We start from the raw sequence: 25355 nt of genomic DNA, 5'->3' as shown, positions 1-25355 counted from the left end.
CCAGTATAATCCATCAAACAGTTGGTGGACACCACTAATTGTAAGCAGTAGAGCTCCCTATTAGGATTTTTTCCCCACTATCTCAGGTGGCCATACCCAAAGTTGCCGCAGGTTTAGGGGAAGACTAGAATTGTATAATGCTGTTGATTTGAAGTACAGCTTTTCAGATTTATAGTCTTTCTTTAGCTTCTCTGATCCTATGTTCTCAGTTTCTATAAATTAAAAGCATAGCCTTTGTACTAGAAACATCCCAGGTGATTTTGTTTCACATGTGCATTAATTTTGTTTTAATTAATATGAAAATTTTTAAAAATTCATTCAGAATTCTGCAACTGAATGGCAATGTTAGCTCAAATATTTAATTGTAGGTAGTATTTTATAGTAGTCACTTAGTTCTACTTTATCAGCATCTTCAAAATGGAGAAAAGATACACCATTATTGGGAATGAAATCCAGAAATTAGGAAAATGTAAACGAACTCACCTAGGTTAACTGTTCCAGAAATAAAATGTCAGGGCTGGAACTTGTTTACTAGATCAATCTCTGCTAGCAAGGATGTGTCCTTCATACAAATCCACTATATCATAAAATATGAGGAAAAGACCTTGGTTCAGTTTTAAATTCTTTTGCAGACTAATTCATTCCAGGAAAAATTATCTTTTCTGACTACATTTTGTGTTTAAGAATCAAATCTCTTTTTGTTTTTGTTTTTAAAAAACATCAAAACTCCTCCAGAGAGCTAGTGGAACTAAAATTCCTCAGTTCTGTCTGTGAATTGGAAAATGGAAATATTGTCTTTTTATTATTACTATTCAGAATAAGTATTATGGTTCGAAAGGAAAATGAGGAAATATATTCCATCTGGGCTCGGGGAACCGTACTGTCACATAACTCAATCCTGCTGCTGTGTGTCTGTTCTGTCCTTTTTGTTCAGAACAAATTGACACACATACAGGAAGATGATGGTTTTAAAATGACTTATTGTTATTTGCTTTCTGGCTGACAGTCTTGTTGGTCAGAATCTAAAGGTTAGCAATTCAGTGTTCCAGGGTTTCTGCTTTATGTCTTTAAAAAGTATAATTAAAATTCAATTTTCAATTAACAATTGAAATGAGAACAGCAGCAAAACAAGATTGAAGTAATTACACATGGCAGTTTTTTAACACTTTTTGTCATTCATATTTTCCACTGGGTTTTTTTCATAAATAAAATTAATATAGAATTATTTGAAAAATAAAATGCAAATATCAGATTAAAGCTCTAATATTCTTGATTCTGAAGAGATATGGTATCCATAGAAATCTGTTAATAGAAAAAGTGTTACTGTGACATTTTAAGACTAATTGAATTGTTATGTCTACAAATGATGTAGTGGAAGTATCTGTAGAGTTGGGGGCTTGCCAATAGAACTCCGAAAAGCAGTCTCTTAGCTCCTGGAAAGGGCCATTTGGTTCTGTGGAAATGGGTGAATTATGGCAGAAGTACTGCGAAGAAAAGGGAGATCGTGATCCTGTTCACTTGTCGTTTTAAATTCAACTGCAGCATCACTATTTCAATTTAAATACTTTTAAGTTTATAGATATTTTATAACACATTTTGGTACACCACATACCTTTAATAGTATAATCTATACATGCTTCTTTAATTTCTGAGAGGCCTACTTTTAGGAAAGTGTGCTTAAGTATTTTATATCAAAATCTTGAAGAATGACAAAAATGTCAAATGATAAAAGTTGAATGAAATTTTAATCTGAAGTAATTCTGCAGTATCTTCAAGAATTACTACCTTTCAGTGTTTATATTCACTATTTAATAGTAAGTTTCTTAGTACAAAGCTGAAACCCTTTGGGTATAGAGGGAGCTACAAAAGGTAAGCAATTTCATTATGAGATTATCTGTTTTGATGACCTTTATCTTTTGTTGAATGTATTTATCTTCCTATCCCAAATAGGATATTTATGTTGCTAGAATAGATGTTTTTGTTTCTCCTGTTACCTTTTATGAATCATTTAGTTTGTATACATCCTTGAAAAATGTCGAAATTTATCAAGGAAGAAAACTTCCATGTTTATATCTATAGAGTTTCTATCAAGAAAATGGAGCACATTACACATTATAAGACTAATGCTTCTGGTATTTTTTTTTAATTCAAAGAAAAACACACACACATAATAATTGTTTAAAATTTCAAAATAATACTAGTCAAAGGTATCACATCATATAGTATGTTTGAATTGCTCAATAATTATGAAATCCTCAAAGTGACTTATTTGAAAAGCAATGCATATAAGAAAAACATTTATATTTAAACCTCAATTAAGGGTGAACTATTCATAGTTGGAGACAGGACTTAATGCTTTTTAGTGGCCAAAACCTCTATGTGTGGAAAGATGAGGTAAATTGGGTAAGCTCAGAATTTGTCTTAGAGAATTGGAACAAGTCTGTGAGATTGATGTTCAAATCTATCTTCAACCATAGAATTTGACTGGATGACTACCAGTCACTATTCAGCCCAACTTACTTTAAATAATTGTTATTCAAATAAAATTGGAAAAAAGAGTACCATGTATGCTGCATTGCATTCTTGGAGGAAAAGCAAGATATAAAACTAACAAAAGAAGGTGGGAAAACCTACAACTTACAGGTTTTATTGGTATTTTTCACTTCAAAAGTTTACTTACTTTCAACCCATATAGTAGAGTTGATTCTGGAAATTGCAAAAGGGGACTCACAGAGCTGCAAATCATACCTGCACTATAGGAACTTTCACTTTGACCAGTAAGATGGGTTGCAATGGTTTAATGTGTCGAATTGCTACAGGTAGACATCACTTAACAATTGCCCTCTTTAGCAACTATTCGGAGGTATACTTAAAAAATGACTTTATGACCAGTCCTTGCATTTATGACTATTGCGTTATCCCTACAGTCCCACATGATTAAAATTCAGGTGTTTTACAACCAGCAGGTATTTACAATGATGATAATGTTTCGTGGTCATGTTATTGTCATTTGCACACTTTACAGCTGGCTTTCAACAAGCAGAGTCAAATGAAAGCCTGGCAGTAAAATTGCAGTTAACAGAAAAACAGAGTTGGAAGAGACCTTGGAGGTCTTCTAGTCTAACCCCCTGTAATATTTCCATGTAATATTTCAGACAAATGATTCTCAAATCTCTTCTTAAAAACCTGTGATGTCTTGCTTAATGACTGTGAGAGATTCTCTTAATGATTATGGTAGAAGTAAGATTGCAAATCCCTCACAGTCATTTGATATCTCACTTAATGACTACATGCCATAATAAAAAGAGTGGTCCCAGTTGTGGTTGTTAAATGAAAATTACCCATTTACTAACTTTGAATATGGTGCAGCACCCACCCTTTTACTTTCTAAGTTTCAAATCTAATCATATCACATTGTTGATTTATTACAATCAGTAGGCAGCAATGATGATCATTGATTTTATCTCAGCATATATACAGGACCTGGATGTCTTTCTGTTTATACTGTAGCTGGAGTCCAATCATAATCACCTCCTGATTTTCTGAAGATTTACAAAAGATCTAGTGATTCTATATGTCACCTGAAAGAATAGAAATTTTTAGCCAATATTTTGAGCTTGGGTGGTGGCGATTAAGGGTAAGATATGGGAGGAAGAGAAATGATATGCAGCCATTATCTTAAAATCACTCTAAATAGAATAAAATTGTGCCATAAAAGTTTGGCAATTTTTTTTCTCTGAACTTCAATAGGCTGCATGCTCTGTATCATTGATTGCACTCTGATTAAAATGCTGCTAGCTAAATTGAAGTTTTCATCTGCTTCTTTATTCTTTTATCTGTCTTTAATTTTATGCTGGTTAGAAAATATTTTTCTTGAACTTTAACATATAATTAATTATTTTTTTTCCTTTCAACCCTAGGAAATGGGCAGTACTTCTCCAGACCAAAGGCAATTTTGGCTATTTGTCACTGATTTCTCATTGCAAAGAGAGTCTGAGATCAACTCTGGAACCCCCAAAACACTACCTGTCTCAATTGCTTCATCATGTGTGATTGATGAGGAAGTAATGGAAGCATTCAAGAACTCATCCCCTTGTATTATTTTCTTCAAGGATGCTATGTGTGGAAATGGTAAGGGTAACAAAATAGAAATAAATACACACTAACAGAAATTAAAATAATTAATACAAACATGTTATACTGCATATAAATATACAGACTAGCTTTTAAACATATCATTAAATCTTGGGGAGCTAAAATAATATTTATCAGTCCCTTATATAAAAAAGAGTCTCTGCAGAAACTGAAAGCAAATAAAAATCTGAAATCCAAGATTATAAATGTATACACTACCCAGAGTTGCTTTGGATTGTAAAATGGGCAATCAATCAATCAATCAAGCTAAATAATATGGTCTCACATCATTATTCCAACTTTTAAAAATAATTCATTGATTAGAGATAGTGCATTGATTAGCAAACAGAGGGCTATTAAACCCAAATAATGAGGCAATCTGAATTGGATATCATATGTAATATGAGAATACAGGTAAAACTCAAAAAATCAGAATATCGTGCAAAAGTTCATTTATTTCAGTAATGCAACTTAAAAGTTGAAACTAATATATGAGATAAGACTCATTACATGTAAAGCAAGATAGTTCAAGCCGTGATTTATCATAATTGTGATGATTATGGCGTACAGCTCATGAAAACCCCAAATCCACCATCTCAGAAAATTAGACTATTACATGCAATTAATAAATATTCTAATTTTTTGAGTTTCACCTGTATAATATGTCCCCTTATCCCTTTTATACTTGCAATAGCCAGTCATTTTTAAACATTATCTGGTTACCAAATAAACATAAACATTAATATATTGTTGATTTCTTAAGATCTTCTATTTAATGTTCTTTAAACCTTATTCATTGAATTGCTAAAACATGATAAATGAATACAATCCATACCAATTTGGTGTTCATTTTCATCTTCCCACCAAGAAGATATGGACAATGTCTTCCAAAAGCAAATCACAGAGTTTTCAAAGAGCATGGAGCAATAGTGATAGGAAACTTAATTACCCTGATATCTGCTGAGAAAGAAATTCTGCCAAGCATGGTTACTTGCAGGAAATTCCTGGCTCATCTTAACTGGCAACTTTCTCAGTATCTAACTGAGAAAGTATTTAACCTTCTCCTTCAAAGGATATAGCGCAAGAAGATAACCTATATTTTACCATATATCAACAAATACAGAATGCTTTGTTGATGAAATTGAAACATGCGAACACTGAGAGAAAGTGAGCTAGCATTTTTTTTTTGTTTTAAGGAAAACAAAACATGATACTGAGATAGAATCTCAAATACTAAAAGTCAGAATGCCCTGAGGTTAATAAAAGATGCTAAGAACAGTTTAAAAAAAGGCTTGTTTATATATCTTCAAAATAAAAACAAAAAAAAATGAATTAATTTACACATTCCTCATTTACTACAACAAAAAGAGCCTATGAACTCTTATTTGGATCATTTTTTTAAATAAAAAGTTTATCCCCTAGCAGTAAATTATGCAGAGCAGAATTTAGAGCAGAATTGTAATTTGGAATTAATGAAAGCATGATTAGAAAATATTATTTTACTCTTAATGAATTTAAAACTCTAGGATTGAATAATTTGCCTAACATTTTCACCAAGTGCTTACATATAATTTTTGAGACAACCTGGACAATGTATAAAAAACAAGATACTTGTAGGAGAGAAAATGTCTCTATGTTCAAAAGTGTAAGTGGAGGAGGACCCAGAAAACTACAGACAAGTCAGTCTGAGATTCATAGAGCAGATCATAAACAAGTAAATCTGCAATCACCTTGAAATGAATGCAGTAATTACCAAGTAATAGCATTATTTTTAAAAAGTAATTTTTCATTGGGAAACTTTCTTAATAGATAGTGGGATTAATATGGACATAATACATCTTGGTTTCAGTAAAGCACTTGATAAAACAATGATCTCAGAAATCACAAGAACTTCACAGTAATATTTTGACTTTATTTTATTTTGTGTCAAATAGTATTCCAGCTGTGGGCATCACACTTAAAAAGCATTCAGAGAAGCTGAAATAGGTAGAAAGAAGGGTAGTGAAGATGATCAAAGTACTGGAAACTAAGTTTTCTGAAGACAGTGAAGAAACTGGCAGTTGGTCTTACCTGAACTGTATGTTTCAGAGAAGGTGTGGGAGGAGTAACAGTTGGGTATTAACCCAGCCCTTTTGCCCTGGAGTCTGAGGATAATCTTTTGAAGTCACGCCTCTGATCCTCCTCTTGCTCTCCCAGATTAACCAATGGTCGTAGCAGAGCCCTGGAAGGAAGGAACAACAGAACAGCGCAAGCACATATCCTTCCTATTGACCCTGAATGACCACTGAGCTAACTCAGGCCCCTGGCGCAGGGCGCCCTAAACAAGGGGGGGAAGTGACTCCTCCCACACCTTCTCTGAAACATACAGTTCAGGTAAGAACAACTGCCAGTTTCCAGAGTGAGGTGTGGGAGGCGTAACAGTTGGGACATACCAAAGCTAGATGTCCTAGGGAGGGATCATTGGGCCTGAGCCCCTCGAGAGTCTAGGACTCCCTGCAGAACCCTCCTACTGAAGGCTGTCTCCGCAGAGGCGTAAGCATCTAGGAGGTAATGTCTAATGAATGGTGAAGGAGACGCCCAGGCGGCAGCCCGGCAGATCTCCTCTATGGGGGCCTGGGTGGCCCAGGCTGCTGAAGTGGCCGCACTTCTGGTGGAGTGCGCTGTGATGCCCTCTGGAACCTGAAGTCCCTGTGCCTCGTAGGCCTGTGAAATGGCCGCCCTGATCCACCTGCTGATGGTGGCCAGGGAAACCTTAGCACCTCTGGTGGAAGGTTGATATGACATGAAGTGGGCTTCTGAACGCCTAAAGGGGGCCATGCGCTTAAGGTAAATGCGCAAGGCTCTTCTGATGTCCAACCTGTGCCAAGATCTTTCCCTATCCCTGGAGGGCTGCGGACAGAAGTCCGGCAGAACTATCTCTAGAGCCCTGTGGAAGGGGGAATTGACCTTGGGCATGAACGTGGGGTCCAATCTGAGGATTACCCTGTTCTCTAGGAATGTACAGAGGTCCGCTCTGCTGGAGAGAGCGTTGATCTCAGAAACTCTCCTAGCCGAGGTGATGGCGACCAGGAAGACGACCTTAAGGGTCAGAAATTGAAGGGAAACATCCCTCAAGGGTTCGAACGGTGCCTCTATTAAGGCCTGGAGGACCTTAGGTAGGTCCCAGGAAAGGAATCGATGGACCGCTGGGGGTTTCAGATTCGCCGCTCCCTTGAGGAAGCGCCTGAGGACCGGATGTTGGGATAAGGGTGGAGCGTCCACCCCCACCCCCCCAGAATGGTGGAAAGGGCCAAGACCTGTCTCCTAAGAGTGCTGGGGGCAAGTCCCTTCTCTACACCTTCCTGCAGGAAGTCCAGGACCTGATGTACTGAGGCCGAGGCAGGCTGAATGTCCCTTGCTTTACACCAGTCAGCAAAGGTGAGCCAGGAGGCGTTGTATATGCGGGTGGTAGATTGCCTCCTGGATGCCTCGACGGTCCTAATGACCTTGGAGGAAAATTGGGCCTCTCTTAGCTGCTCCCACTCAATCGCCAGGCGGTCAGATGGAGCCACTCCAGATCCGGATGCTCCAGAGACCCCTGATGGAGAGACACCTTCCCCAGGGGGGATCCTCCAATGGGGAGCTGAGGACAGCCCCACCAGGTCTGCTAGCGAGGGGCGGCATAGCCAGAAGGGAGCCAGTAGGATCATCTCTGCCCCCTCTGACACAAGCCTCTTCAGGACCCTGGGAATGAGGGGAAGGAGGGGAAATGCGTAAAGTAGACTTGGTGGCCATCTGCAGCGGAGGGTGTCCGTGTCCATGGCTCCTGTGGAGGGGAACCTCGCTATGAAGTTTGGCAGCTGGGCATTCGCTGGAGTTGCGAAGAGATCCACCGTCGGTTGCCACGTCCATCAGGACCAGGATGTGGTGACCGGTGACTGTGGTCTTGAAGTGTCGTAGGGCCAGGTGGATGGCTCAACTCCAACCAGTTGATGCTGTTGTGCAGATCTGTTGGAGTCCAGCGTCCCTGGGCCATCTGAGCTTCCAGGTGTGCTCCCCAGCCGAACAGGCTCGCATCCGTCGTGAGTATCTTCCTCGCTGGCTCCTTGAAGAGGGATCCCTTGCTCAGTGCTTAGGTCAGCCACCAACGGAATGAGAGCAGCACTTGGGGGGGACACTCGGATCTTGAATCTGGCGTCGCTCATCCCCGCCTTCTGGTATGGAAGCAGGAACCACTGCAGCTCCCTGGCGTGTAGGCGAGCCCAAGGCACGATCCCTATACAAGAAATGAATTTCCCAAGGAGCCTGGAAAGAAGAACTACAGGGATAGAGCGTAATTTACGAACTTCATGAATTAGCTGCACAATGCTGTCCTTTCACTCCTGGGGGAGGAACACCTCCCCAGACACCAAATCTATAATAGAGCCGAGGTGTTGGAGCCTGGTAGATGGGACCAGCTGGCTCTTCTCTAGGTTGATAGAGACCCCCAGGGACCTGAGGGTGTCAATGGTGGTGCCCAGATCCTGTCTGGCCGTGGCTGGGGACCTGGTTAGGACTAAGATGTCATCTAGATAGCAAAATAGACGGACTGGTAGGGAACGCAGGTGACCTGCAGCTGCAGCCAGCACCTTGATAAAGGTCCTGGGGGCTGAGGCCAGCCCGAAGGGGAGGGCCCTATATTGGAAGTGATTTCCCCCATGTGAGAACCTAAGGAACCTGCGATGTTCCAGGGCGATGCTGATGTGGAGGTAGGCCTCCGTAAGGTCGATGGAGGCCATGAAGTCGCCCTGTCGGATGCCTTCCAAGATGGACTTCAAGGAAGTCATCTTGAATCTACGGTAGACTACCCTGGAATTGAGTTGTTTAAGATCCAGGATAGCTCTCCACCCTCCTGAGCTCTTGGGGACCAGAAACAGGTGGGAATAGAATCCGGAACCTCTCTCCCCCTCTGGGACTTCCTCAATGGCCTTAATATCCAGAAGGTGTTGGATGGCCTTAGCCTTAAGGGCTCGTTTGGCCGGATCAGCAGAGGAGGTGAAGGTGTGGAATCTGTTAGGGGGTTGCGAGCGGAACTCCAGGTGTAACCCGAGCTTAACCGTTTGGAGAACCCACTCGTCAGAGGTGATGCGTTCCCAAGCATCCGCAAAAAGGGTGAGGCGACCGCCAATGGGGTGATCTGTGGCTGGATCACTTGAACCTGCGGAATGGGCGACCGCCTCCTCCTCGAAAGGGCCGCTTGCCCTGCTGCTGGCCTTTGAATCTGTCCCTAAAAAACTGTCTGTCCCCCTGTCTGTGGAACCTGGGGGGTTGGTACCTGTGAGACTGAGCCTCCGAATCAGGCTGGCGGAAGGACGTTCTCCTGGGGTAGGGGGCGTGTCGGTTATCCGACCGTCTGGTCGTGACTGGGAGGACCTTCTTGTTTTTGTCCTCCACCAGAAGCGGGTCCAGCAAGGCACCAAACAGTTTGTCCCCGACGTAGTCTGCTCCTGCAAGGTGCCATTTGGCTCGGGACTCCGCCTGCCAGTGGCGCAACCACAGTAAGCGCCTGGACGCTACAGAGGAAGATAAAGCTCGGGACGCATACTTAACTGCATCCAGGGTGGCATCCGCAGAGAATTGTGTGGTGCCAGCACCTTCGAAATGGCTTGCAGCAGTCGCACCTCCGTGGCCGGTGTTCTGTCCCTCAGCTCTTCCAGCCACAACACTATGGATCTGTTAAAAAAGGAAGCAGAAGCGGCTACCCTAATGGCCCAGGTTATTGTCTGAAATGTTTTATGTATCACGGTTTCCGCCTTCTTATCCTCTGGCTTAAGACAGTTTGCAATGGGAGCGTGACCTAGAAGGCGATGGGCTGATGGTCGCCCTAAATCTCCTAGATGAGGCCCTGGTAGCTCTGCCTCCTTTAGGGCGAGTCTCCTTAGTGGATGCCCTGGGGGGTGTCTTTCCTGGTGGGGGACCGCCCTCTGGTGGCCTGGGAAGCTCCCCTGGAGGTCCCTTTGGCTGGATCTGGGTCCCCTAGGGATCTCTGCCCAGCACCCCCGCTCCTCGCCACGTCCACCTTGCACTTACTTTTTCCTGCTCCTCTCTCCTCTCTCTGCCGGCTCAGCTGCTGACATGAGCCTCCTCAGGCTTCTTCTTCTTCCAGCTGCTGATCCGCGGTTTGAGCGCCGGCCTGCACTGAATTCAGGCCCCTCTGCGGATCCACTGGCAGAGTGGGGGCTGCTCTAGGCCTCTTCCGGCCTCCTTGGTGCTTCTTGAGCGCTCCCGGCTACCGTAGATGATTGCCGGTCACGCGCTCAGCCACGTGCTCCAATTCAAAATGGCAGCCACCGGCCTTCGACCTGAGCCTCTCTGAAGCTGGAGAGCGCTGGGGCGATCCTCGGTGGATCCCCGGTCCTCCGGAGTCCTAATCGGGCGGCTGAAGTGCGAAGGCCTCTCCACGCACTCCGATCGGTGCGGAGGCTTCCTTCCCTCTTGCGCGACCGTCTGGCCACTTGGGGAGCGCGCACGTGCTAGCAGGGCAGCAAGGCCTTCGCTAGCAGCGCTGAGCACGTTGGAGGAGAGATGCAGCGCTGGATGTCTTCTGGTGAGATGGAAAATGCTAGAGAAAAAAACCTACACTAGAAGAACCTCTAGAATTCCAAAGTGAGGGAGAGTCAGAAAACACTCCTTCTGGGCTGGAGTCTGAGGTTTATCTAGGAGAGCAAGAGGAGGATCAGAGGCGTGGCTTCAAAAGATTATCCTCAGACTCCAGGGCAAAAGGGCTGGGTTAATACCCAACTGTTACTCCTCCCACACCTCACCCTGGAAACTGGGAATGTTTAACCTTGAAAAGAGAAGACTGAGTGAAATTAAAATAGTATACTTCAAGTACTTGAAAGAATGTCAGACAAGATGATTTTGACTTGAATTCAGAGTCACGGGAAGGCAGATTCCAGCTGAATGACAGGGAAAAAAATCCTAACACTAAGAAATGTTTGATGAGGGTACCAATTTGTAGGTGGACTCCACTTCACTTAATGTTTTCAAACAAGTTTAGACCATAATATAAGGCTACTTTCAAAATGTTGCCAAGAAAACTGCAGGGATTTGTCACCAGGAGTCAAGACTGATTTGAAAGTAGAAAATTCATTTATTGTAAAATAAATGCATCTATATATCTTCTAAATACTGAAAAATTGGAAGTTAAATGCAGTTCCTGAGGAAGTGTGTCATTTGGCTTGGAAACAACAAAAGGGAATACCCTCATTCAGATATTTGAAAAATGGGCCTCTAACATATGTTAATAATTGGACAGTTTTATCAGAAATGATAGTCACTTAGGCACTGAGATATTACATTACATTACAATACATTACATTACATTATGTTATTAAATATATTGTCAATATATGTCCAGTCAATAATTGTCAGCAAGTGATTCAGTGCAAGCATGATATCCCTGCTTAAACTGCTTCTCCAGTTTAAACCAGTAGCAACTTTCAAATGCATATTGAAGATAATTCTATGAAGAATCTGTTGTAACAGTTCGGATAGGATATAAATAAGGTGTGAATAAGCACTGTTAAATATAACGTCATAATAGTATCCTAACGTTCATAATAAAAGTTCATAATAGTATCCTAAGCTTGGCACCTTAATGAGCCAAGGTGGCGCAGTGGTTAAATGCAGCACTGCAGGCTACTGCTAGATCAGCAGGTCAGCGGTTCAAATCTCACCGGCTCAGGGTTGACTCAGCCTTCCATCCTTCCGAGGTGGGTAAAATGAGGACCCAGATTGTTGGGGGCAATATGCTGACTCTCTGTAAACCGCTTAGAGAGGCCTGAAAGGCCTATGAAGCGGTATATAAGTCTACTGCTATTGCTATTGCTATTGCTATTAATTGTGCAAATGTTTTCTTTGTGAACTAAGAGGACAAACAGTTGCCAAGATTTTGTCCTTGTGACATGCTCCAGCATTGGAGTCCAAGTTGAGACAAATCTGATCAATTTTGTTCATAAAGGAGGATGCACATTTTTTTATGGCAAGTCACTAGATGTTCCTTTCTTCTTTGTTCTTGATGAAGATGCTGCAGTTGTTTTATGAAGATACAGTAAAGGCATAAAAGAAAGTTTCTGTGCTGCCTTTTCCTGCATACAGCAGAATAGTAATCCAAAGAATACTTCAGATAGCTCCTACTCAATTTGATTTGTCCTGACTTTGTTCTCCAGCAAATATCCCATCCAGTTCATCACTTTCAGCTCGCTAGAAAAGTAAGGGCTGATAGTTTCTGCAATAGAGGTGAGAGAGAAAGACAAAAAGAATATTGTCAATAAGTAGTGTTTTATCCCATTGATCAACCAGGGTATTGATGGTATTGTTGACAGATGAGGTATAAAATTCCCTAAGTGGATTGAGGAAACTATCCAGTTTTATACGATTTCCGGATCAGGCCATTTTAACTAGTTTTGCACTCTTGCCAGGTGCTCATTTCAGATGCCAGGTCTGTACTTTCATTCAAAATTAAATGCTGGATAATATGTTTAACCAGCAACTAACCTAGCAATCAATAGCAGGATTTATGATTATAAGACTCAACATTTCTTACTTTGAAATTTTTGGTTAGGCAGCAAACTGAAAAAGATGTGAGAAAGCAATCAATCTGCCTTTTCTTTTTAATGGTCAAACTGCCCTGTCCCACAGGATCACCCAATAATTATGTTTTCATACTTTTCATTACCATCCAGATTGTTCTCCAGATCTCTCCTAATACAAACATAAACATTGCGCAATAAAGGGGAGTTTCTTCATTCTTTAGCCCCAAATTAAAAAGATATATCTGACCGTTGGACATTACAATATATTACGAATAGAGAGCCAAATCTTATTTTCTGTTATTTTTGTTATGTTTGTTAATTAAAGTATACCCAGTCTTTCTTTACCAATGGAAAAGCTTTGAAAGCAACTTATTTACTAAATAAGATGACTTTCCAACATCTAGCCATCCTTACAACAGAAAATAGATGATGACTCAAAAGGAAGGGACTAAATAATAAGAAAACATAGAGGATATATTTAAAAATTACAGAGTTTTATAATGACAGTGAAATGGAAACCAGTGGAACTGTATTGATAACGAAGTTGAAGAAGCAACCCTCCTTTTCATGCTTTCCACTGATTAATCTTTATTGATTTGATAGCATACCAGCATACTTCAAGGTGTTTGCTGAGGACATTTGATATGTAATAATTTATTTAATGTGCACCAGTAAAACCATTTTTCTGTGTGTTACATATCCAGTCCAGTGGTATCAAATGGGAAGGAAATGTAGAGAATTATGCACCAGAATAAGTTTTATTGTCTATATTATAGCTGCTTATCTCACTTCTGGAATGTTTGTTGTTGTTAAAACTATGCCATCTTATAATCTAAATTGTTTCTCTAAATATAATGACCCAAACCGAACTTTTATTTTAAACAATAAATCATGCTTGTAGATATTTCAGTGAAGAGCTACTGGTTAAGACATCAGGCTAAAAACCAGGAGACTGCAAGTTTTAGTCCCACTTTTGGCACAAAGCCAACTTGGTGACCTTGGGCTACTCACTTTCTCTCAGCACTAGGAAAAAGGTCGTGGCAAAGCACTTACAAAAAACCTTCCCAAGAAAACCACAGAGACTTGTCCAGGCAGTCTCCAAAAATCGGACACCATTGAATGGGAAAAAAGTATCTGGACAGAGTTTCCAACATAGTACTAGTATCAATGCCATTACTGTAGCTAACACTAATTGCGAAGAATAAAATTAAATTATAATCATGTTCAGTATAAGCTAATCAGTACATATTTGGTCATTGTTGGCTATCAGATTTAAATCTCTGGCCTATTTGCACAAACCTATGCTTCCAGAACTGAATCATCCAGGTGACTCTCCTCTGGGCAAAGATTTGACTACCCTGTTTTGGGGAGCAAAGTGCGGCATGTGAATAACTTTGGAATAACTCCCAATCCACCATTAAAAGATAAAAGAAAATTCAATGTGCAGCCAATTTCCTTTTTAAATAAAACTAGGTTAGTAGGTGCTGGCAGACTATTAACAAGAATAGAGTGCTCATTTGAATAAATCAGACTAAAACAAGCTTACTGAAATGCTTGCAGGAATTTGTCTTTATTGGCTTAGTTAATTAACAAGGCCATTTTTTCCTTGTTACTGTAACTTATCAAAATGTCTTTGTTGGCAGGTAAGATTATTTGCATTGAACGTACCGTACTCTTGCTACAAAAGCCCCTTTTGTGTAGGGCTGCTGGTGCTGACATCACTGAACTGACTGGTCCTGTCAAACTAGATTATCTGGATTCTACTACTCAAATCAATTCTATTTGTACTGTAAGAGGTTTGTAACTATATTTTTTGTTATTTGAAATCTTAATACTAACTCTTCTTTTGCCTGTTTTCCAAGAGAGTATGACAAATTATATTTCTTGTTTCTTGTTACTTTAATTAATAATTTTCATTTGAAGAAGTTATAGTTGACACGTCTGGTGCAGTAGCAGATTATTAAAATGGCAATGATACTTTTTGTAATAGTTGTTCTGTTGGCATTTTATGGGTGTCATTATATTGGATAATGACCTCACAAATGATCCCAGACTGCAGAATCTGCAAAGGCTTGGGTAACTCTATTTATATAATGGGATGGTTGCAAGGATAAATTGGAAGATGCCTATATGTATCACCTTGTGAACTTGGGAAGAAAATTTGGATATAAGCCCTGCTTTGGCTTACATTTCTTACTTTATCTGGTCTTTCTTCATGATTGAAGGTTTTTTTTAACTCATTGTAAAGCTTAAACTGTATATAAAACAAAATATATACATATTGCTTTTCTCACAACCCTGAATTAATTAAATTACATATTCCTGCACTGATGTCTAGTACAGGTAGTCCTCGACTTCACTATTCATTTAGTTATAATCGCACTGAAAAAGTGGCTTACAACTATTTTCATACGTACAAGCATTGTTTTTCATACAATTGCAGCATCTCCATGGCGACATGATCAAAATTCAGATGTTCGGTGACTGACTCTTTTTCCTAAATTCTGACAAGCAAAGTCAATGAGGAAGCGAGATTCACTTAACAACTGACTTAACAACTGCAGTGATTCATTTAACAACTGTGGCAAGAAACGTTCTAAAGTGGGTCAAAATTCATTAAACAATAGCAATAGCAATAGCAATAGCAGTAGACTTATATACCGCTTCATAGGCCTTTCAGGCCTCTCTAAGCGGTTTACAGAGAGTCAGCATATTGCCCCCAACAATCTGGGTCCTCATTTTACCCACCTCGGAAGGATGGAAGGCTGAGTCAACCCTGAGCCGGTGAGATTTGAACCGCTGACCTGCTGATCTAGCAGTAGCCTGCAGTGCTGCATTTAACCACTGCGCCACCTTGGCTCTTCAAATGTCTTACTTAACCAATTTTGTTGTATTTAAGTACAATGACAATAAAGATTATACTTATATTTAGGAACAGAACTTTTGGTCAATTGTGGTTGTAAGTCAAGGACTACCTGTGTATAGGATTGTTGCCAGTCGTGATTTTCCTAATAATTTCATTTATCAAAAGGCAAGCATGTTACACAACCCTTCAGGGCTTTCTGGGCAATTTGCCATTGACACTGTAGGATTGACAATTGTAATCCATTTATTTGCAGGTGTTTTAAGATTACTCATTTATATGTTTTGCTTGTAAACATTAATGTTTATTGCTTGGCTCAGCAAACTGCTATTGTTCTAAATCTTTTTAGTAGCCTTTCCATAAAATAACCCATCTTGCTTGATTTATAACACTAAACAACAATGCTTACTAGTGATTCAAATATCTGACTGACCTTCAATTCTTTAATGTTTCTAGTCACGTATATGGCTTGGGAAAACATACTTGAATCTCAGTTACCTGGATATAAATAAAGAATAATTCCTGGTGTTAAACAGAGTAAATGCTTTTAAAAAACTCTGACATGTCTGTTTTTTTCCCTTCACTTTGGTTTGCTTCAGATTAAAGTAATAGCTATCTTTAGGCAAGTATATCAGAACTTCATAAAATGAGACATGAAGACCCTTTTGTTCAAATGACTTCTCTAAAGGATGTAACAAATAGCAATAGAACTTAGACATATATTGCTTCATAGTGCTTTACAGCCCTCTCTAAGCAGTTTACAACGTCAGCATATTGCCTCCAACAATCTGGGTCCTCATTTTACTGACCTTGGAAGGGTGGAAGGCTAAGTCAACCATGAGCCAGTGAGAATTGAATTGCTGGCAGTTGACAGAATTAGCATGCAATTACTGTATTCTAATCACTGTGGCATCACAGCTCATCAATTTATGGAATAAATTTAGAAAATCATCCATTAACTATAATTCCCCTTTTTATCCATATAAGAAAACTGTTTAATAGCTCTGGACAAGCTATAGACAGGATATTTAATCATCATTTAAATTCGACTTCATGCCCTGATATTATTTAATCAGAATGTTCTGATTAACTAAGGTCTAGTTTTACCATGAAGGCAGAAACTAAGGGAGGCAGTATTCGCTGGCAAAAAATATTAATTCTTAGCTAATTAAATTGGCTATATAATCACAAAAATATTTCCTGTTTGATATGAAAAAAGAGAAATTAGAGAAATAATAAAACATAGGTTACAGCTTTTTTAATATTTAGGAGAGCAACTAGGATTGGATTACAATTCTGAAATCAATGGAAATCTAAATATTGCTAATTATACTTATAAAAAGGAGAAAAAATGTATTTCTAAACAGACATGATTGTTAAAGGCGTTCAAAGTCAAAGTATACTAAATTTTGCAAATTATTTTATCTTTTTTTCAGGTACTGTAGTTGGCGTTAATGAGAAAACTGCTTTCTCTTGGCCTATATGTAACAGATGTGGCAATGAAAAATTAGATCAGCATCCACAAGACAAGTAAGAACATGTTGGATTAACTGGCATATTGATGATCCAGTAGGTCAGGGGTGTCAAACTCACATTGTCACATTGTCATCATGTGACATATTGCAACTTTTTCACCCCCTTTGCTAAAATGGAAGTGGGGATGTCCAGGGCATGATGCATCTGGCCCGCGAATTTGACACCCCTGCAGTAAGTATTCACATATAAAGTCTTACTTCAGTTGTTGAGATTCATCACCGAAAGGTATACAGAAATGCAATAGTTATGGAATAAAAAATCTTCAATGTTATCTTGGGCAATTTGTATTCTGTGCATCTATCTATTTTTGGTCCAGTTTTTATAGCAACATTGTCTAATTCCATCTAAAGGTAGAAACTTATTATCAACAAAAAAATTTAAATGGCATATTTCATACATCAAACAATCTCTGATTTCTTTCTTCTATTTCCTTTGACTTTATACCGGTAGTAGCATAACATATCAATACAGGAAGGGAAGAACTGTGATTCTCAAAAAAGAACAAAACTTTGGAAATCATGTAAATTGGCAAATATTCAGGTTCAAGATTTGTAGCCAGCCATCACCCAGGAATTTATCCAACTCCTTAAATTCATGCATGGTAATTGTCATCATCTTGTTTTATATTAGTGATTTGAGAAGTAGGAAAACTTCATACCATGCATACTCAACCATGTCCCTTTTATTTGTCTTTTTCCTAAGCTAAAGGGTCCATTTTTTCTAGTTTTTTTTTCCTCATAAGAAAAGTGTTGGAGCCTTCTGTTCATTTGGTTTGTCCTCTTCCAAATCTTTTCCGGTTCTATCTTTTTCCATATATGGCAACCAGAACTGTGTATGGTGTTTGAGATGCATTATAGATTTATATATGAATGTTATGTGGGCACTTGTATTTCTAGTCTTTCTTAATGAACCTAGCATGGAATTCTGTCTTTTTCCCAGCTGCCATACAGTGAGCTGAAATCTTCATTAAATCACATATGACCCAATATCTTTTTTTCTAGTTGGTTATATAGGCAGTTCAGATCCCATTAGTATTTATATAAAATGGAGAGGGTGTATGTGTTCCAGTAAGTATCAATTTACACTCATTTAAATTGAACTGCAGTTGCTATTTGTTTGATCATTTTTCTAGTTTAAAGAAATTTAATTTTAAAAAAAGGTTAAAGAGAACCAGTTTGATGTAGCAATTAGGGTGCTGTCCTAAAAAATCAAGAGACTGTGAGTGCTAGTTTTGTCTCAGGTATGAAAGTTGGCTTGATGATCCAGTCTATCTCAGCCCAACCTCCCTCACAGGGTAGTTATTTTGGGAAAACAGGAGGAGTATTATGTATATTCCACACTTTAACTTACTTATAAAGTAATAAAAGTGGCAAAAAATATTAAAAATGAAAATCATCCTTGAGCATTTCACAGTTATTTTTATTATTATTATTATTATTATTATTATTATTATTATTATTATTAATTTGTCTTGTATGCCGCCCACTCCCGGAGGACTCCGGGCGGCTCACAAAAGACAAGGGAAAGGGGGGAACAAGACAAAGACAACATACTAAAAACAAAACCAACATTCACAATTTCCATGGAGGTAGATGCTTCTCAGCTCCCCCCAGCCTGCTGGAACAGCCAGGACTTGGTGGCTTTGCGGAAGGCTGGGAGGGTAGTAAGAATCTGGATCTCAACAGGGAGCTCGTTCCAGAGGGCCGGAGCTGCAACAGAGAAGGCTCTCCCCCGGGGAGTCGCCAGCCGACTTTATTATTTTGAAGAGTTTGGTATCATCCACAAACTTGATCAGATCACTGCTTACTTATCCCTAAGTCAACATCATTTATCAACAAGTTGGAAAAAACCTAATCATCAGTTCTTGAGGGATGCCAATTCCTACTTCTTCCGTTGAGAAAATAGTGCCTTTATTTCAGCTCTTAGTTTTCTGTTTTGTTTAACCATTTAGCAATTTATAAAAATGCTCCTCTATCCCATTACATTTCCTCAAGATCCTTTGATGAGGAGCCTTATATTCTTTACAGTTTCAAACAGACTGATAATATCAGCAGGTCACCTCTATCCTCATGCCTGTTGACACTCTGAAAAATCTCTAGAAAGATACACTTTTTTCACTGCAAAAAACATATTTATTTTCTTTTAGCAAAGCTTGTTCCTCAATGCTCTTAATGTGGAATGAGAGCAACTCTACTTATCACTCACCAGTTTGATAAGAACCGAAGTTAAGCTGACTAGCCTATAATATCCTATCCTGTCAGCTCTCTTTTTAAAAAGTAAAGTTGCATGCACTGTTGCTGATTTTTCTGGAGCCTAGCCCAATTTGAAGGATATTTTTCTTTGCAAATGTGAAGAAATGTCAAATTTGAATTGTTTAATGATTCTTGGGGGATGCCATCAGGACCCGCGTGTCAAGATACCCTAGAATGCTTCTTATAATTAAATCTTACTTGTTCATTCTACAAATCAGCATTGAAACAAGAGTACAAGATAGTACCCAAGAACAGTAAGAGCTTCTCTGTATTGCCATAACTAGAATTATTATTAAAATAAAATTGTAATTGTAGGCCGATAAAAATGCAATCCATCTGAATTTAGTATTCAAATTTTGTCAGTTACTTTTTTGAGAAGAATAATTGACTATAGCAGTGATGGTTAACCTTTTTGGTGCCTAGTGCCCAAAGCGTGAACGTGTGCCCCAATCCCAAAAATGCAATGTGAGTGCCTCCTGTGCATATGCCCCCCCCCTGCATGTGCCCTGCCCCCACGCCCATTTTGGCTTCAGGTTGGTTCAGGAGGCTTTCCTGGGCAAAAGGGGACACAGGGTGGCCTTGCACATCCTGTTTTGGCTTCCATGTTGGTGCGGGCGGCAGAAATGGAGTAGAAAGATAGGGCGTGGGGACTTATAGAGGGGACCTCTGGATATCAGGAAAGGCACAGGTGGCAAAAAGGTAGGGTGCACTGGGGGGAACCTGTGGAGATTGGGAAAGGCCCTGCCCCCCTGTGCATGCAGGGCAGAGACCTGAAGACCAGCTGGCCAGTGGGAGGCGCATGTGTATACATGGTGGAGGTGGGCTGGGGCAATGGCTGGTGTGCCCACAGAGAGGGCCACCTGCTATAGGTTCACCATCACGGGACTATAACATAGTGCATCAATTGTCCAATGATACATTATTGACTTTTAAGTAATTTTTGATTTAGCAGCTAAGAGTAAATAGTATAATAAGTACTCTTTTTAAATTTAGAGTTAGCACCCTAAAAGTATTTAATATATGTAAACCTAATTTTGATGTGTAATGTATGTTTTTAGTTATTATTCTGACTTCTTCAAATACTTCCTTTCTAGAATATCTTCATTTGTTTATGTTATTCTGTTAAAAAAACTATTGGGTATCTGTTCTTCATCTAGATATTGGCATCTGCCCTATTCTAAATTTGATTGTAGGCTTTTCCTCAGAGATAAATGTAAAAGCAGTTGTGTCATCTTTTTTTGATGTCATGTGACAACTCCTCTCTCATACAGATTTAGCTTGTTCCAAAAAATTGCCTGATAACGAGTAAATCTAAATATCTTGCACAAGCTTGACCAAATGTGGGGACCACTGTGCTCGGTCTTTGTGGTTGATTTTCTGTGTGGAAGAAATTGTATTTCTCACAATACTATCTTGGCAGTCCTGGACTTTAGTCATCTACCTAGTAGCTTAAATTAGTTCCAGGGCGGTTTACTTAGTTTTTTAATGTTGTTAATGCTAATGTAAACCATGGCTACTACTTTTACCCCAATATTATCCACATGTGCATGACAAACCCAACTCATCCACAATCAAAAGTTGTCTTCTTATTATCATAGATAATAATTGGGCTCATTGCCTACAGAAAATATATTATGCCATCCTTAACTCTTGTTCTCCATGACCATAAGGGAGCTGTCATTCTGAGACTAGGACAAAGCTGTCATATCCCAGGAGGTTTCATCCACATACTTTCATGGCTGTCTAATATCTGCAGTGGTTTCAAGAAAACAGATTAGCTTCAGGAATGCAGGAATGAATCATGACTTGTACTTATCTGGCTGATATACATTCAACTCTCTGTGGAGTAAACTGTAAAATATCTTCTCCATTGGCTTTTTATCTTCACCCTACTTACTGTTAATAACTTCGATTCTTTTTCTTTTAACAACTGTTTTATCCTATGTTACACTTTTACAGAGTCTGTAATCCTGTTTTCCTCATGTCATTTCTAAATTCATCTTGCTACTTAGCTTTGAAAGTATGTGCTTCATCCCCCTTTTAATTTTGTCATAACATTCTCCCATTCCTATTAACTTGTTCTGCTTCCGAGCTTCAAGTATTTCGCCGGGACTTCTGATTGGCTAAGGAATGCTACAAAGCCAATAGCCAATCTCTTGATCAGTGACTTAGCTGTAATCCCCTCCTCTCAGTCCATGTGCTCAGAGTGCAAGTAAACACATACCCAGTCAGCAACGGAGGGAATCAATCTTACTCAATTAACAAAGACCCTTCCTTACAAATAGTTGATCAGCTCTCCATTTCACTAGCTTCCTTACAAAACTGTTTCTGTCCTGGTGATGAGCTGCCAACTAGAAGGGTTATAAAATCATAAAGAGTGCAAAGAAAGAAAGTAAATATAAAGTATATTATTTCCCCTCCAGCATTTGTTTTTTCTTAGTCATCCAGTAAAGTTGATTATGATTAGAGTAATAGTAGTTACAATAGTAGCAACATTCTTATTTCCTGGACACTTATATAGAACATAGTACACGTGTGTGAGTGTTTGTGCCAATATCATGTGCTACACCTGATAAGAATAGTTCTAACTTCATTAACTCTTGCAAAAAAGAAGTCTTTTAAGGGAAAACAAAAATGTGTACTTCATGAAATTTGTTGTCATTTGTTGTCACAGAATGTTGTCTTAAAAATTAAAGTGATTTAGAAAATAGGCATGGTGAATGGTTCTTGACAGTCACAGAATAGAGATTCAGACTTGAATCTTACTGGGAACACGATGCCTCAGCATAATTTTTCGGTTGCAGTTTCTTCTCCTTGGCGCCTCAATCAAAGCGATGGAAGTAGATTCTAAGAGACCAGCTGCACTAGAGTCCTTTTGCCTTTCAACTGTTCTATTTCAATAGGTCAATACTAGAATTACTATGTAATTATGATTATGTACTATTATGTCAGGACTGACTCTTAGTAACCTCATAGGTTACTTTTTCCCCAAGAAGCCTTCCCTCAACCTGGTCCTTCTGAGTTTCCAGCATAGCACCCACTACTGCTCCAATTGAATCCATCCACCTTGTTTCTGGTCATCCAATTTTCTCTTCTACCTTTGCAGTATTAAGGACTTCTATAAATGTTTGTATAATGTACCCAAATATAATAAGTAGAGCTAGAAAATCCTGGATATACATTCAAGACCACGCCATGGAAACTTTCTTTTTCTGCAGTTAGCTTAATTTGGATCTTGCATGCAGTTATGATCACATCATGTTTTATTTCACAGTTAGCTCCTGGCCATCTTTGTTCTTATAACTAAGCAATTCCATCACCTTGTAAGAATAATACAGTCAATTTGATTTCTCTGTATTTCATCTAAGTTATGTCCATCATAGATAGATATCATAGAACTCACTGGATTGACTGAAATTGTTAAATTATTCTCTGTTTTTATTTCTTAGGCCATAAAATTCAATTATGTTTTCCTCCTTAATATTTCCAATGTTGACATTAGCTCCTAAAGAAAGAAGAGTCTTACAAGATTTTGGCACTTTCATTGAGGTCTTGTAATAATTATGAGATTCTCACTTTCACTAATTTTTAAAATTTCACTTAAATTTTAATGCCAGGATACTATGGACACTGCTTATAATGTAGGCTTGTGTATAGTGAAGGTTTAATGTATCATATAGAAACTATAGATCATATAGAAACTGTATTGGGATTTTTAAGGCAAAGAATAGGATAATGTTTTAAAAATAAGCTAGTACAAACTTTCTAAATGTATAGTTGATTGTTAATAAGCAGGGGATTAGCAGAGCAGGATCGGTAATATTGTGTATTTTACTGTGTTCACATCCTTTAATTCTGCCAAATGTACATTATATGCTCCTTTCTAAGCCAGTTTTTTTTTAAAATCTCCTTGGAATCTTTTGAACAGTTTTCAGAAATGGTTAAATGGTCGTTTTATCAAAACAACTGATAAATTGTAAAAGGTTGAAATTTTCACTTGTTTTTCCTAGTATTGACACTGACCCATGAAGTTGAGACTCTCAGGCTCTTCATTATCTTTTATCTCATATCTTACAGGATTGTTAAATCAAGGAAGTTGGGAATTTTTGAACAATATGTGTTCTAGCTTACAATGCAAAGTGAAGAAGTCTATGAGCACACTTTGACATGGAAATTTGGGGATAGATATAAATGGCCTTGTTCTCATGTATTTCAGAGAGTTACTCTACTGCAGCCATTGCTGTGAAGTTGTAGCTTCACCAGTTTTCAAGATGCATCTGGAAGTCTTTTTGAATTGCCAGTCCCAATCAAAGTCCACAGTAAAAATAAAGGTATTACAAGAACAATATTGTTCTAATTCAGTATTTTATTATCTGCTCTAGGTGAAGAAAGATATATATTTTTATACTCCCACCTACCTGTGTTGGATACCACAGTTATGTTTCCCAGAGCATAGAGAGAGCAGGTGTAAAGCAAGCAAGCAAATAGGCAAACAAATATTCTAGATAATCTGTGGTAGAATTAAATACAGCTATTACTATGTGTAAGGTCTTGACCAAGAATTTTTTTCCCTGTGAAATTAGATAACAGCTAGTAAGTAATAAAATACTTATATCTTAGGGATACAAACTGAGTACATTATTGTTTTCATAATTATAATACTTTATTTTTTCTTTGTTACAACAGCTATTACAGAAGTCTATTTCTTCACTTCTAGAATCAGCAACTGTGGATGATGGGGTATGTGCACTTAAAATAATTGAAGTTCTTATGATAACTCCCCCCCTCCCCCCCAAAAAAAACGTTGGTGCCTTTTAGATGTATTAGTCCTCATCCTCAACCATTTACAGCTAGGGTTTATAAAGATGCAGATTCTGGATAACCTGTTCCATTTGTAATATTTCGACTATATTGGCATATGAATAAAAATATAATTATCAAGTGGGTGATCTAATGTTCTATTTAAATTCCTGGAATACTTTTGTAGAAAATTTGGCTTTCAGTTAAGTGGTTCAGGGAAATTTTTATTTGAATTTATTTAATAAAATTATTTCTCATAACTGTGAGGATTACATGGGTTTGGAGCAGTAAAAAAGCAAATAAGGAAAAAAAGCCCTTAAGAACTTTCTTTACTAAAGAGTGTTCAGCGGTATGTTGGCTAGGACAAAATGTACAAGATTATTTGTTTCAATGACTGTGCTTTATCATTGCAGAGTTATGAAGTAACGAGTGTGCTGAGGAAAGAGGTGGGGTTTTTGAATTGTTATGTCCAATCTGTAACCAGCCACCCATCTAGTTGTATTGGATTGGAAGAAATTGTTCTCTTGGAGGCCTGAAAGAACTGAAGGGAACATTGTCTGCTTCTGTCTATGATTTTTGTAACATATTTGTAGCTCTACTGTTCTTCCATGCTGCTTTTGAAACAAAACTCTAGTACCTTTTTTAAAAAACACTCACATGAACCATGGACAAATCTCAATTCAAGTGCAATTGTCATTTCAATGAGGAGTTAAATGCACATTCTTAAATCTTTTCTCATGAAATTAATGGAATTCATACACACAGATGTCTGGTCCTCATATCATAGCACTCAAAGGAAACTTATTTTTTCCAGCAGTTGTTTTGTTTTGTTTGTTCTGGAGGTTATATTTTGTAATGAGTTCAGGGCTTGAAATAATTTTTGACTAAATGTTAAAGGTGAGTTTTTGAAAGATTTTGAAATTAACTTCTAAGTTGTTAATTTAGAGATACATTTTCTTAATTGACTCACATATAAATACTATTCAGGATTTCATGTCGGATAATTGTTCAGATACAGTATGTCTGACCTGATGTACCATGTATTTTTTATCATTATAATTAAATATTATGAAAGAAGAGTACGTGTGGACACAGGCATTTGTACATCAATAATCATTATTTAAATAAGGATTTATTTATAACTTGTATTTTTTAAACCTTTCTATAAAATAGATTAATATATTGTAATTAAAATAGTTATACCTTCTACTTGTA

At 38.5% G+C, this 25355-nt stretch overlaps 1 protein-coding gene across 6 annotated transcripts in view; it reads left to right on the top strand.

Annotated features, from left to right (window-relative positions):
- SPIDR (scaffold protein involved in DNA repair) overlaps nucleotides 1-25355 on the top strand; it is a 255305-nt gene extending 229950 nt beyond the window's left edge. For all 6 annotated transcript variants that reach the window (XM_087707085.1, XM_087707083.1, XM_087707084.1 and 3 more), the window contains 6 exons: nucleotides 3921-4131; nucleotides 14333-14485; nucleotides 16989-17082; nucleotides 23557-23671; nucleotides 24027-24080; nucleotides 24554-25355. In XM_087707085.1, coding sequence (XP_087563211.1) covers nucleotides 3921-4131; nucleotides 14333-14485; nucleotides 16989-17082; nucleotides 23557-23671; nucleotides 24027-24080; nucleotides 24554-24676 — 750 coding nt within the window. In that variant the 3' untranslated portion in view covers nucleotides 24677-25355. The remainder of the gene's footprint in view (nucleotides 1-3920; nucleotides 4132-14332; nucleotides 14486-16988; nucleotides 17083-23556; nucleotides 23672-24026; nucleotides 24081-24553) is intronic.

This window comes from Thamnophis sirtalis, unplaced genomic scaffold (genome assembly GCF_051295495.1).
Source record: "Thamnophis sirtalis isolate CommonGarterSnake01/CBP01778 unplaced genomic scaffold, rThaSir2_p1.2 scaffold_2, whole genome shotgun sequence".
Taxonomy (NCBI): Eukaryota; Metazoa; Chordata; class Lepidosauria; order Squamata; family Natricidae; genus Thamnophis; species Thamnophis sirtalis.
This window is presented reverse-complemented; position numbering and strand designations above follow the sequence as displayed.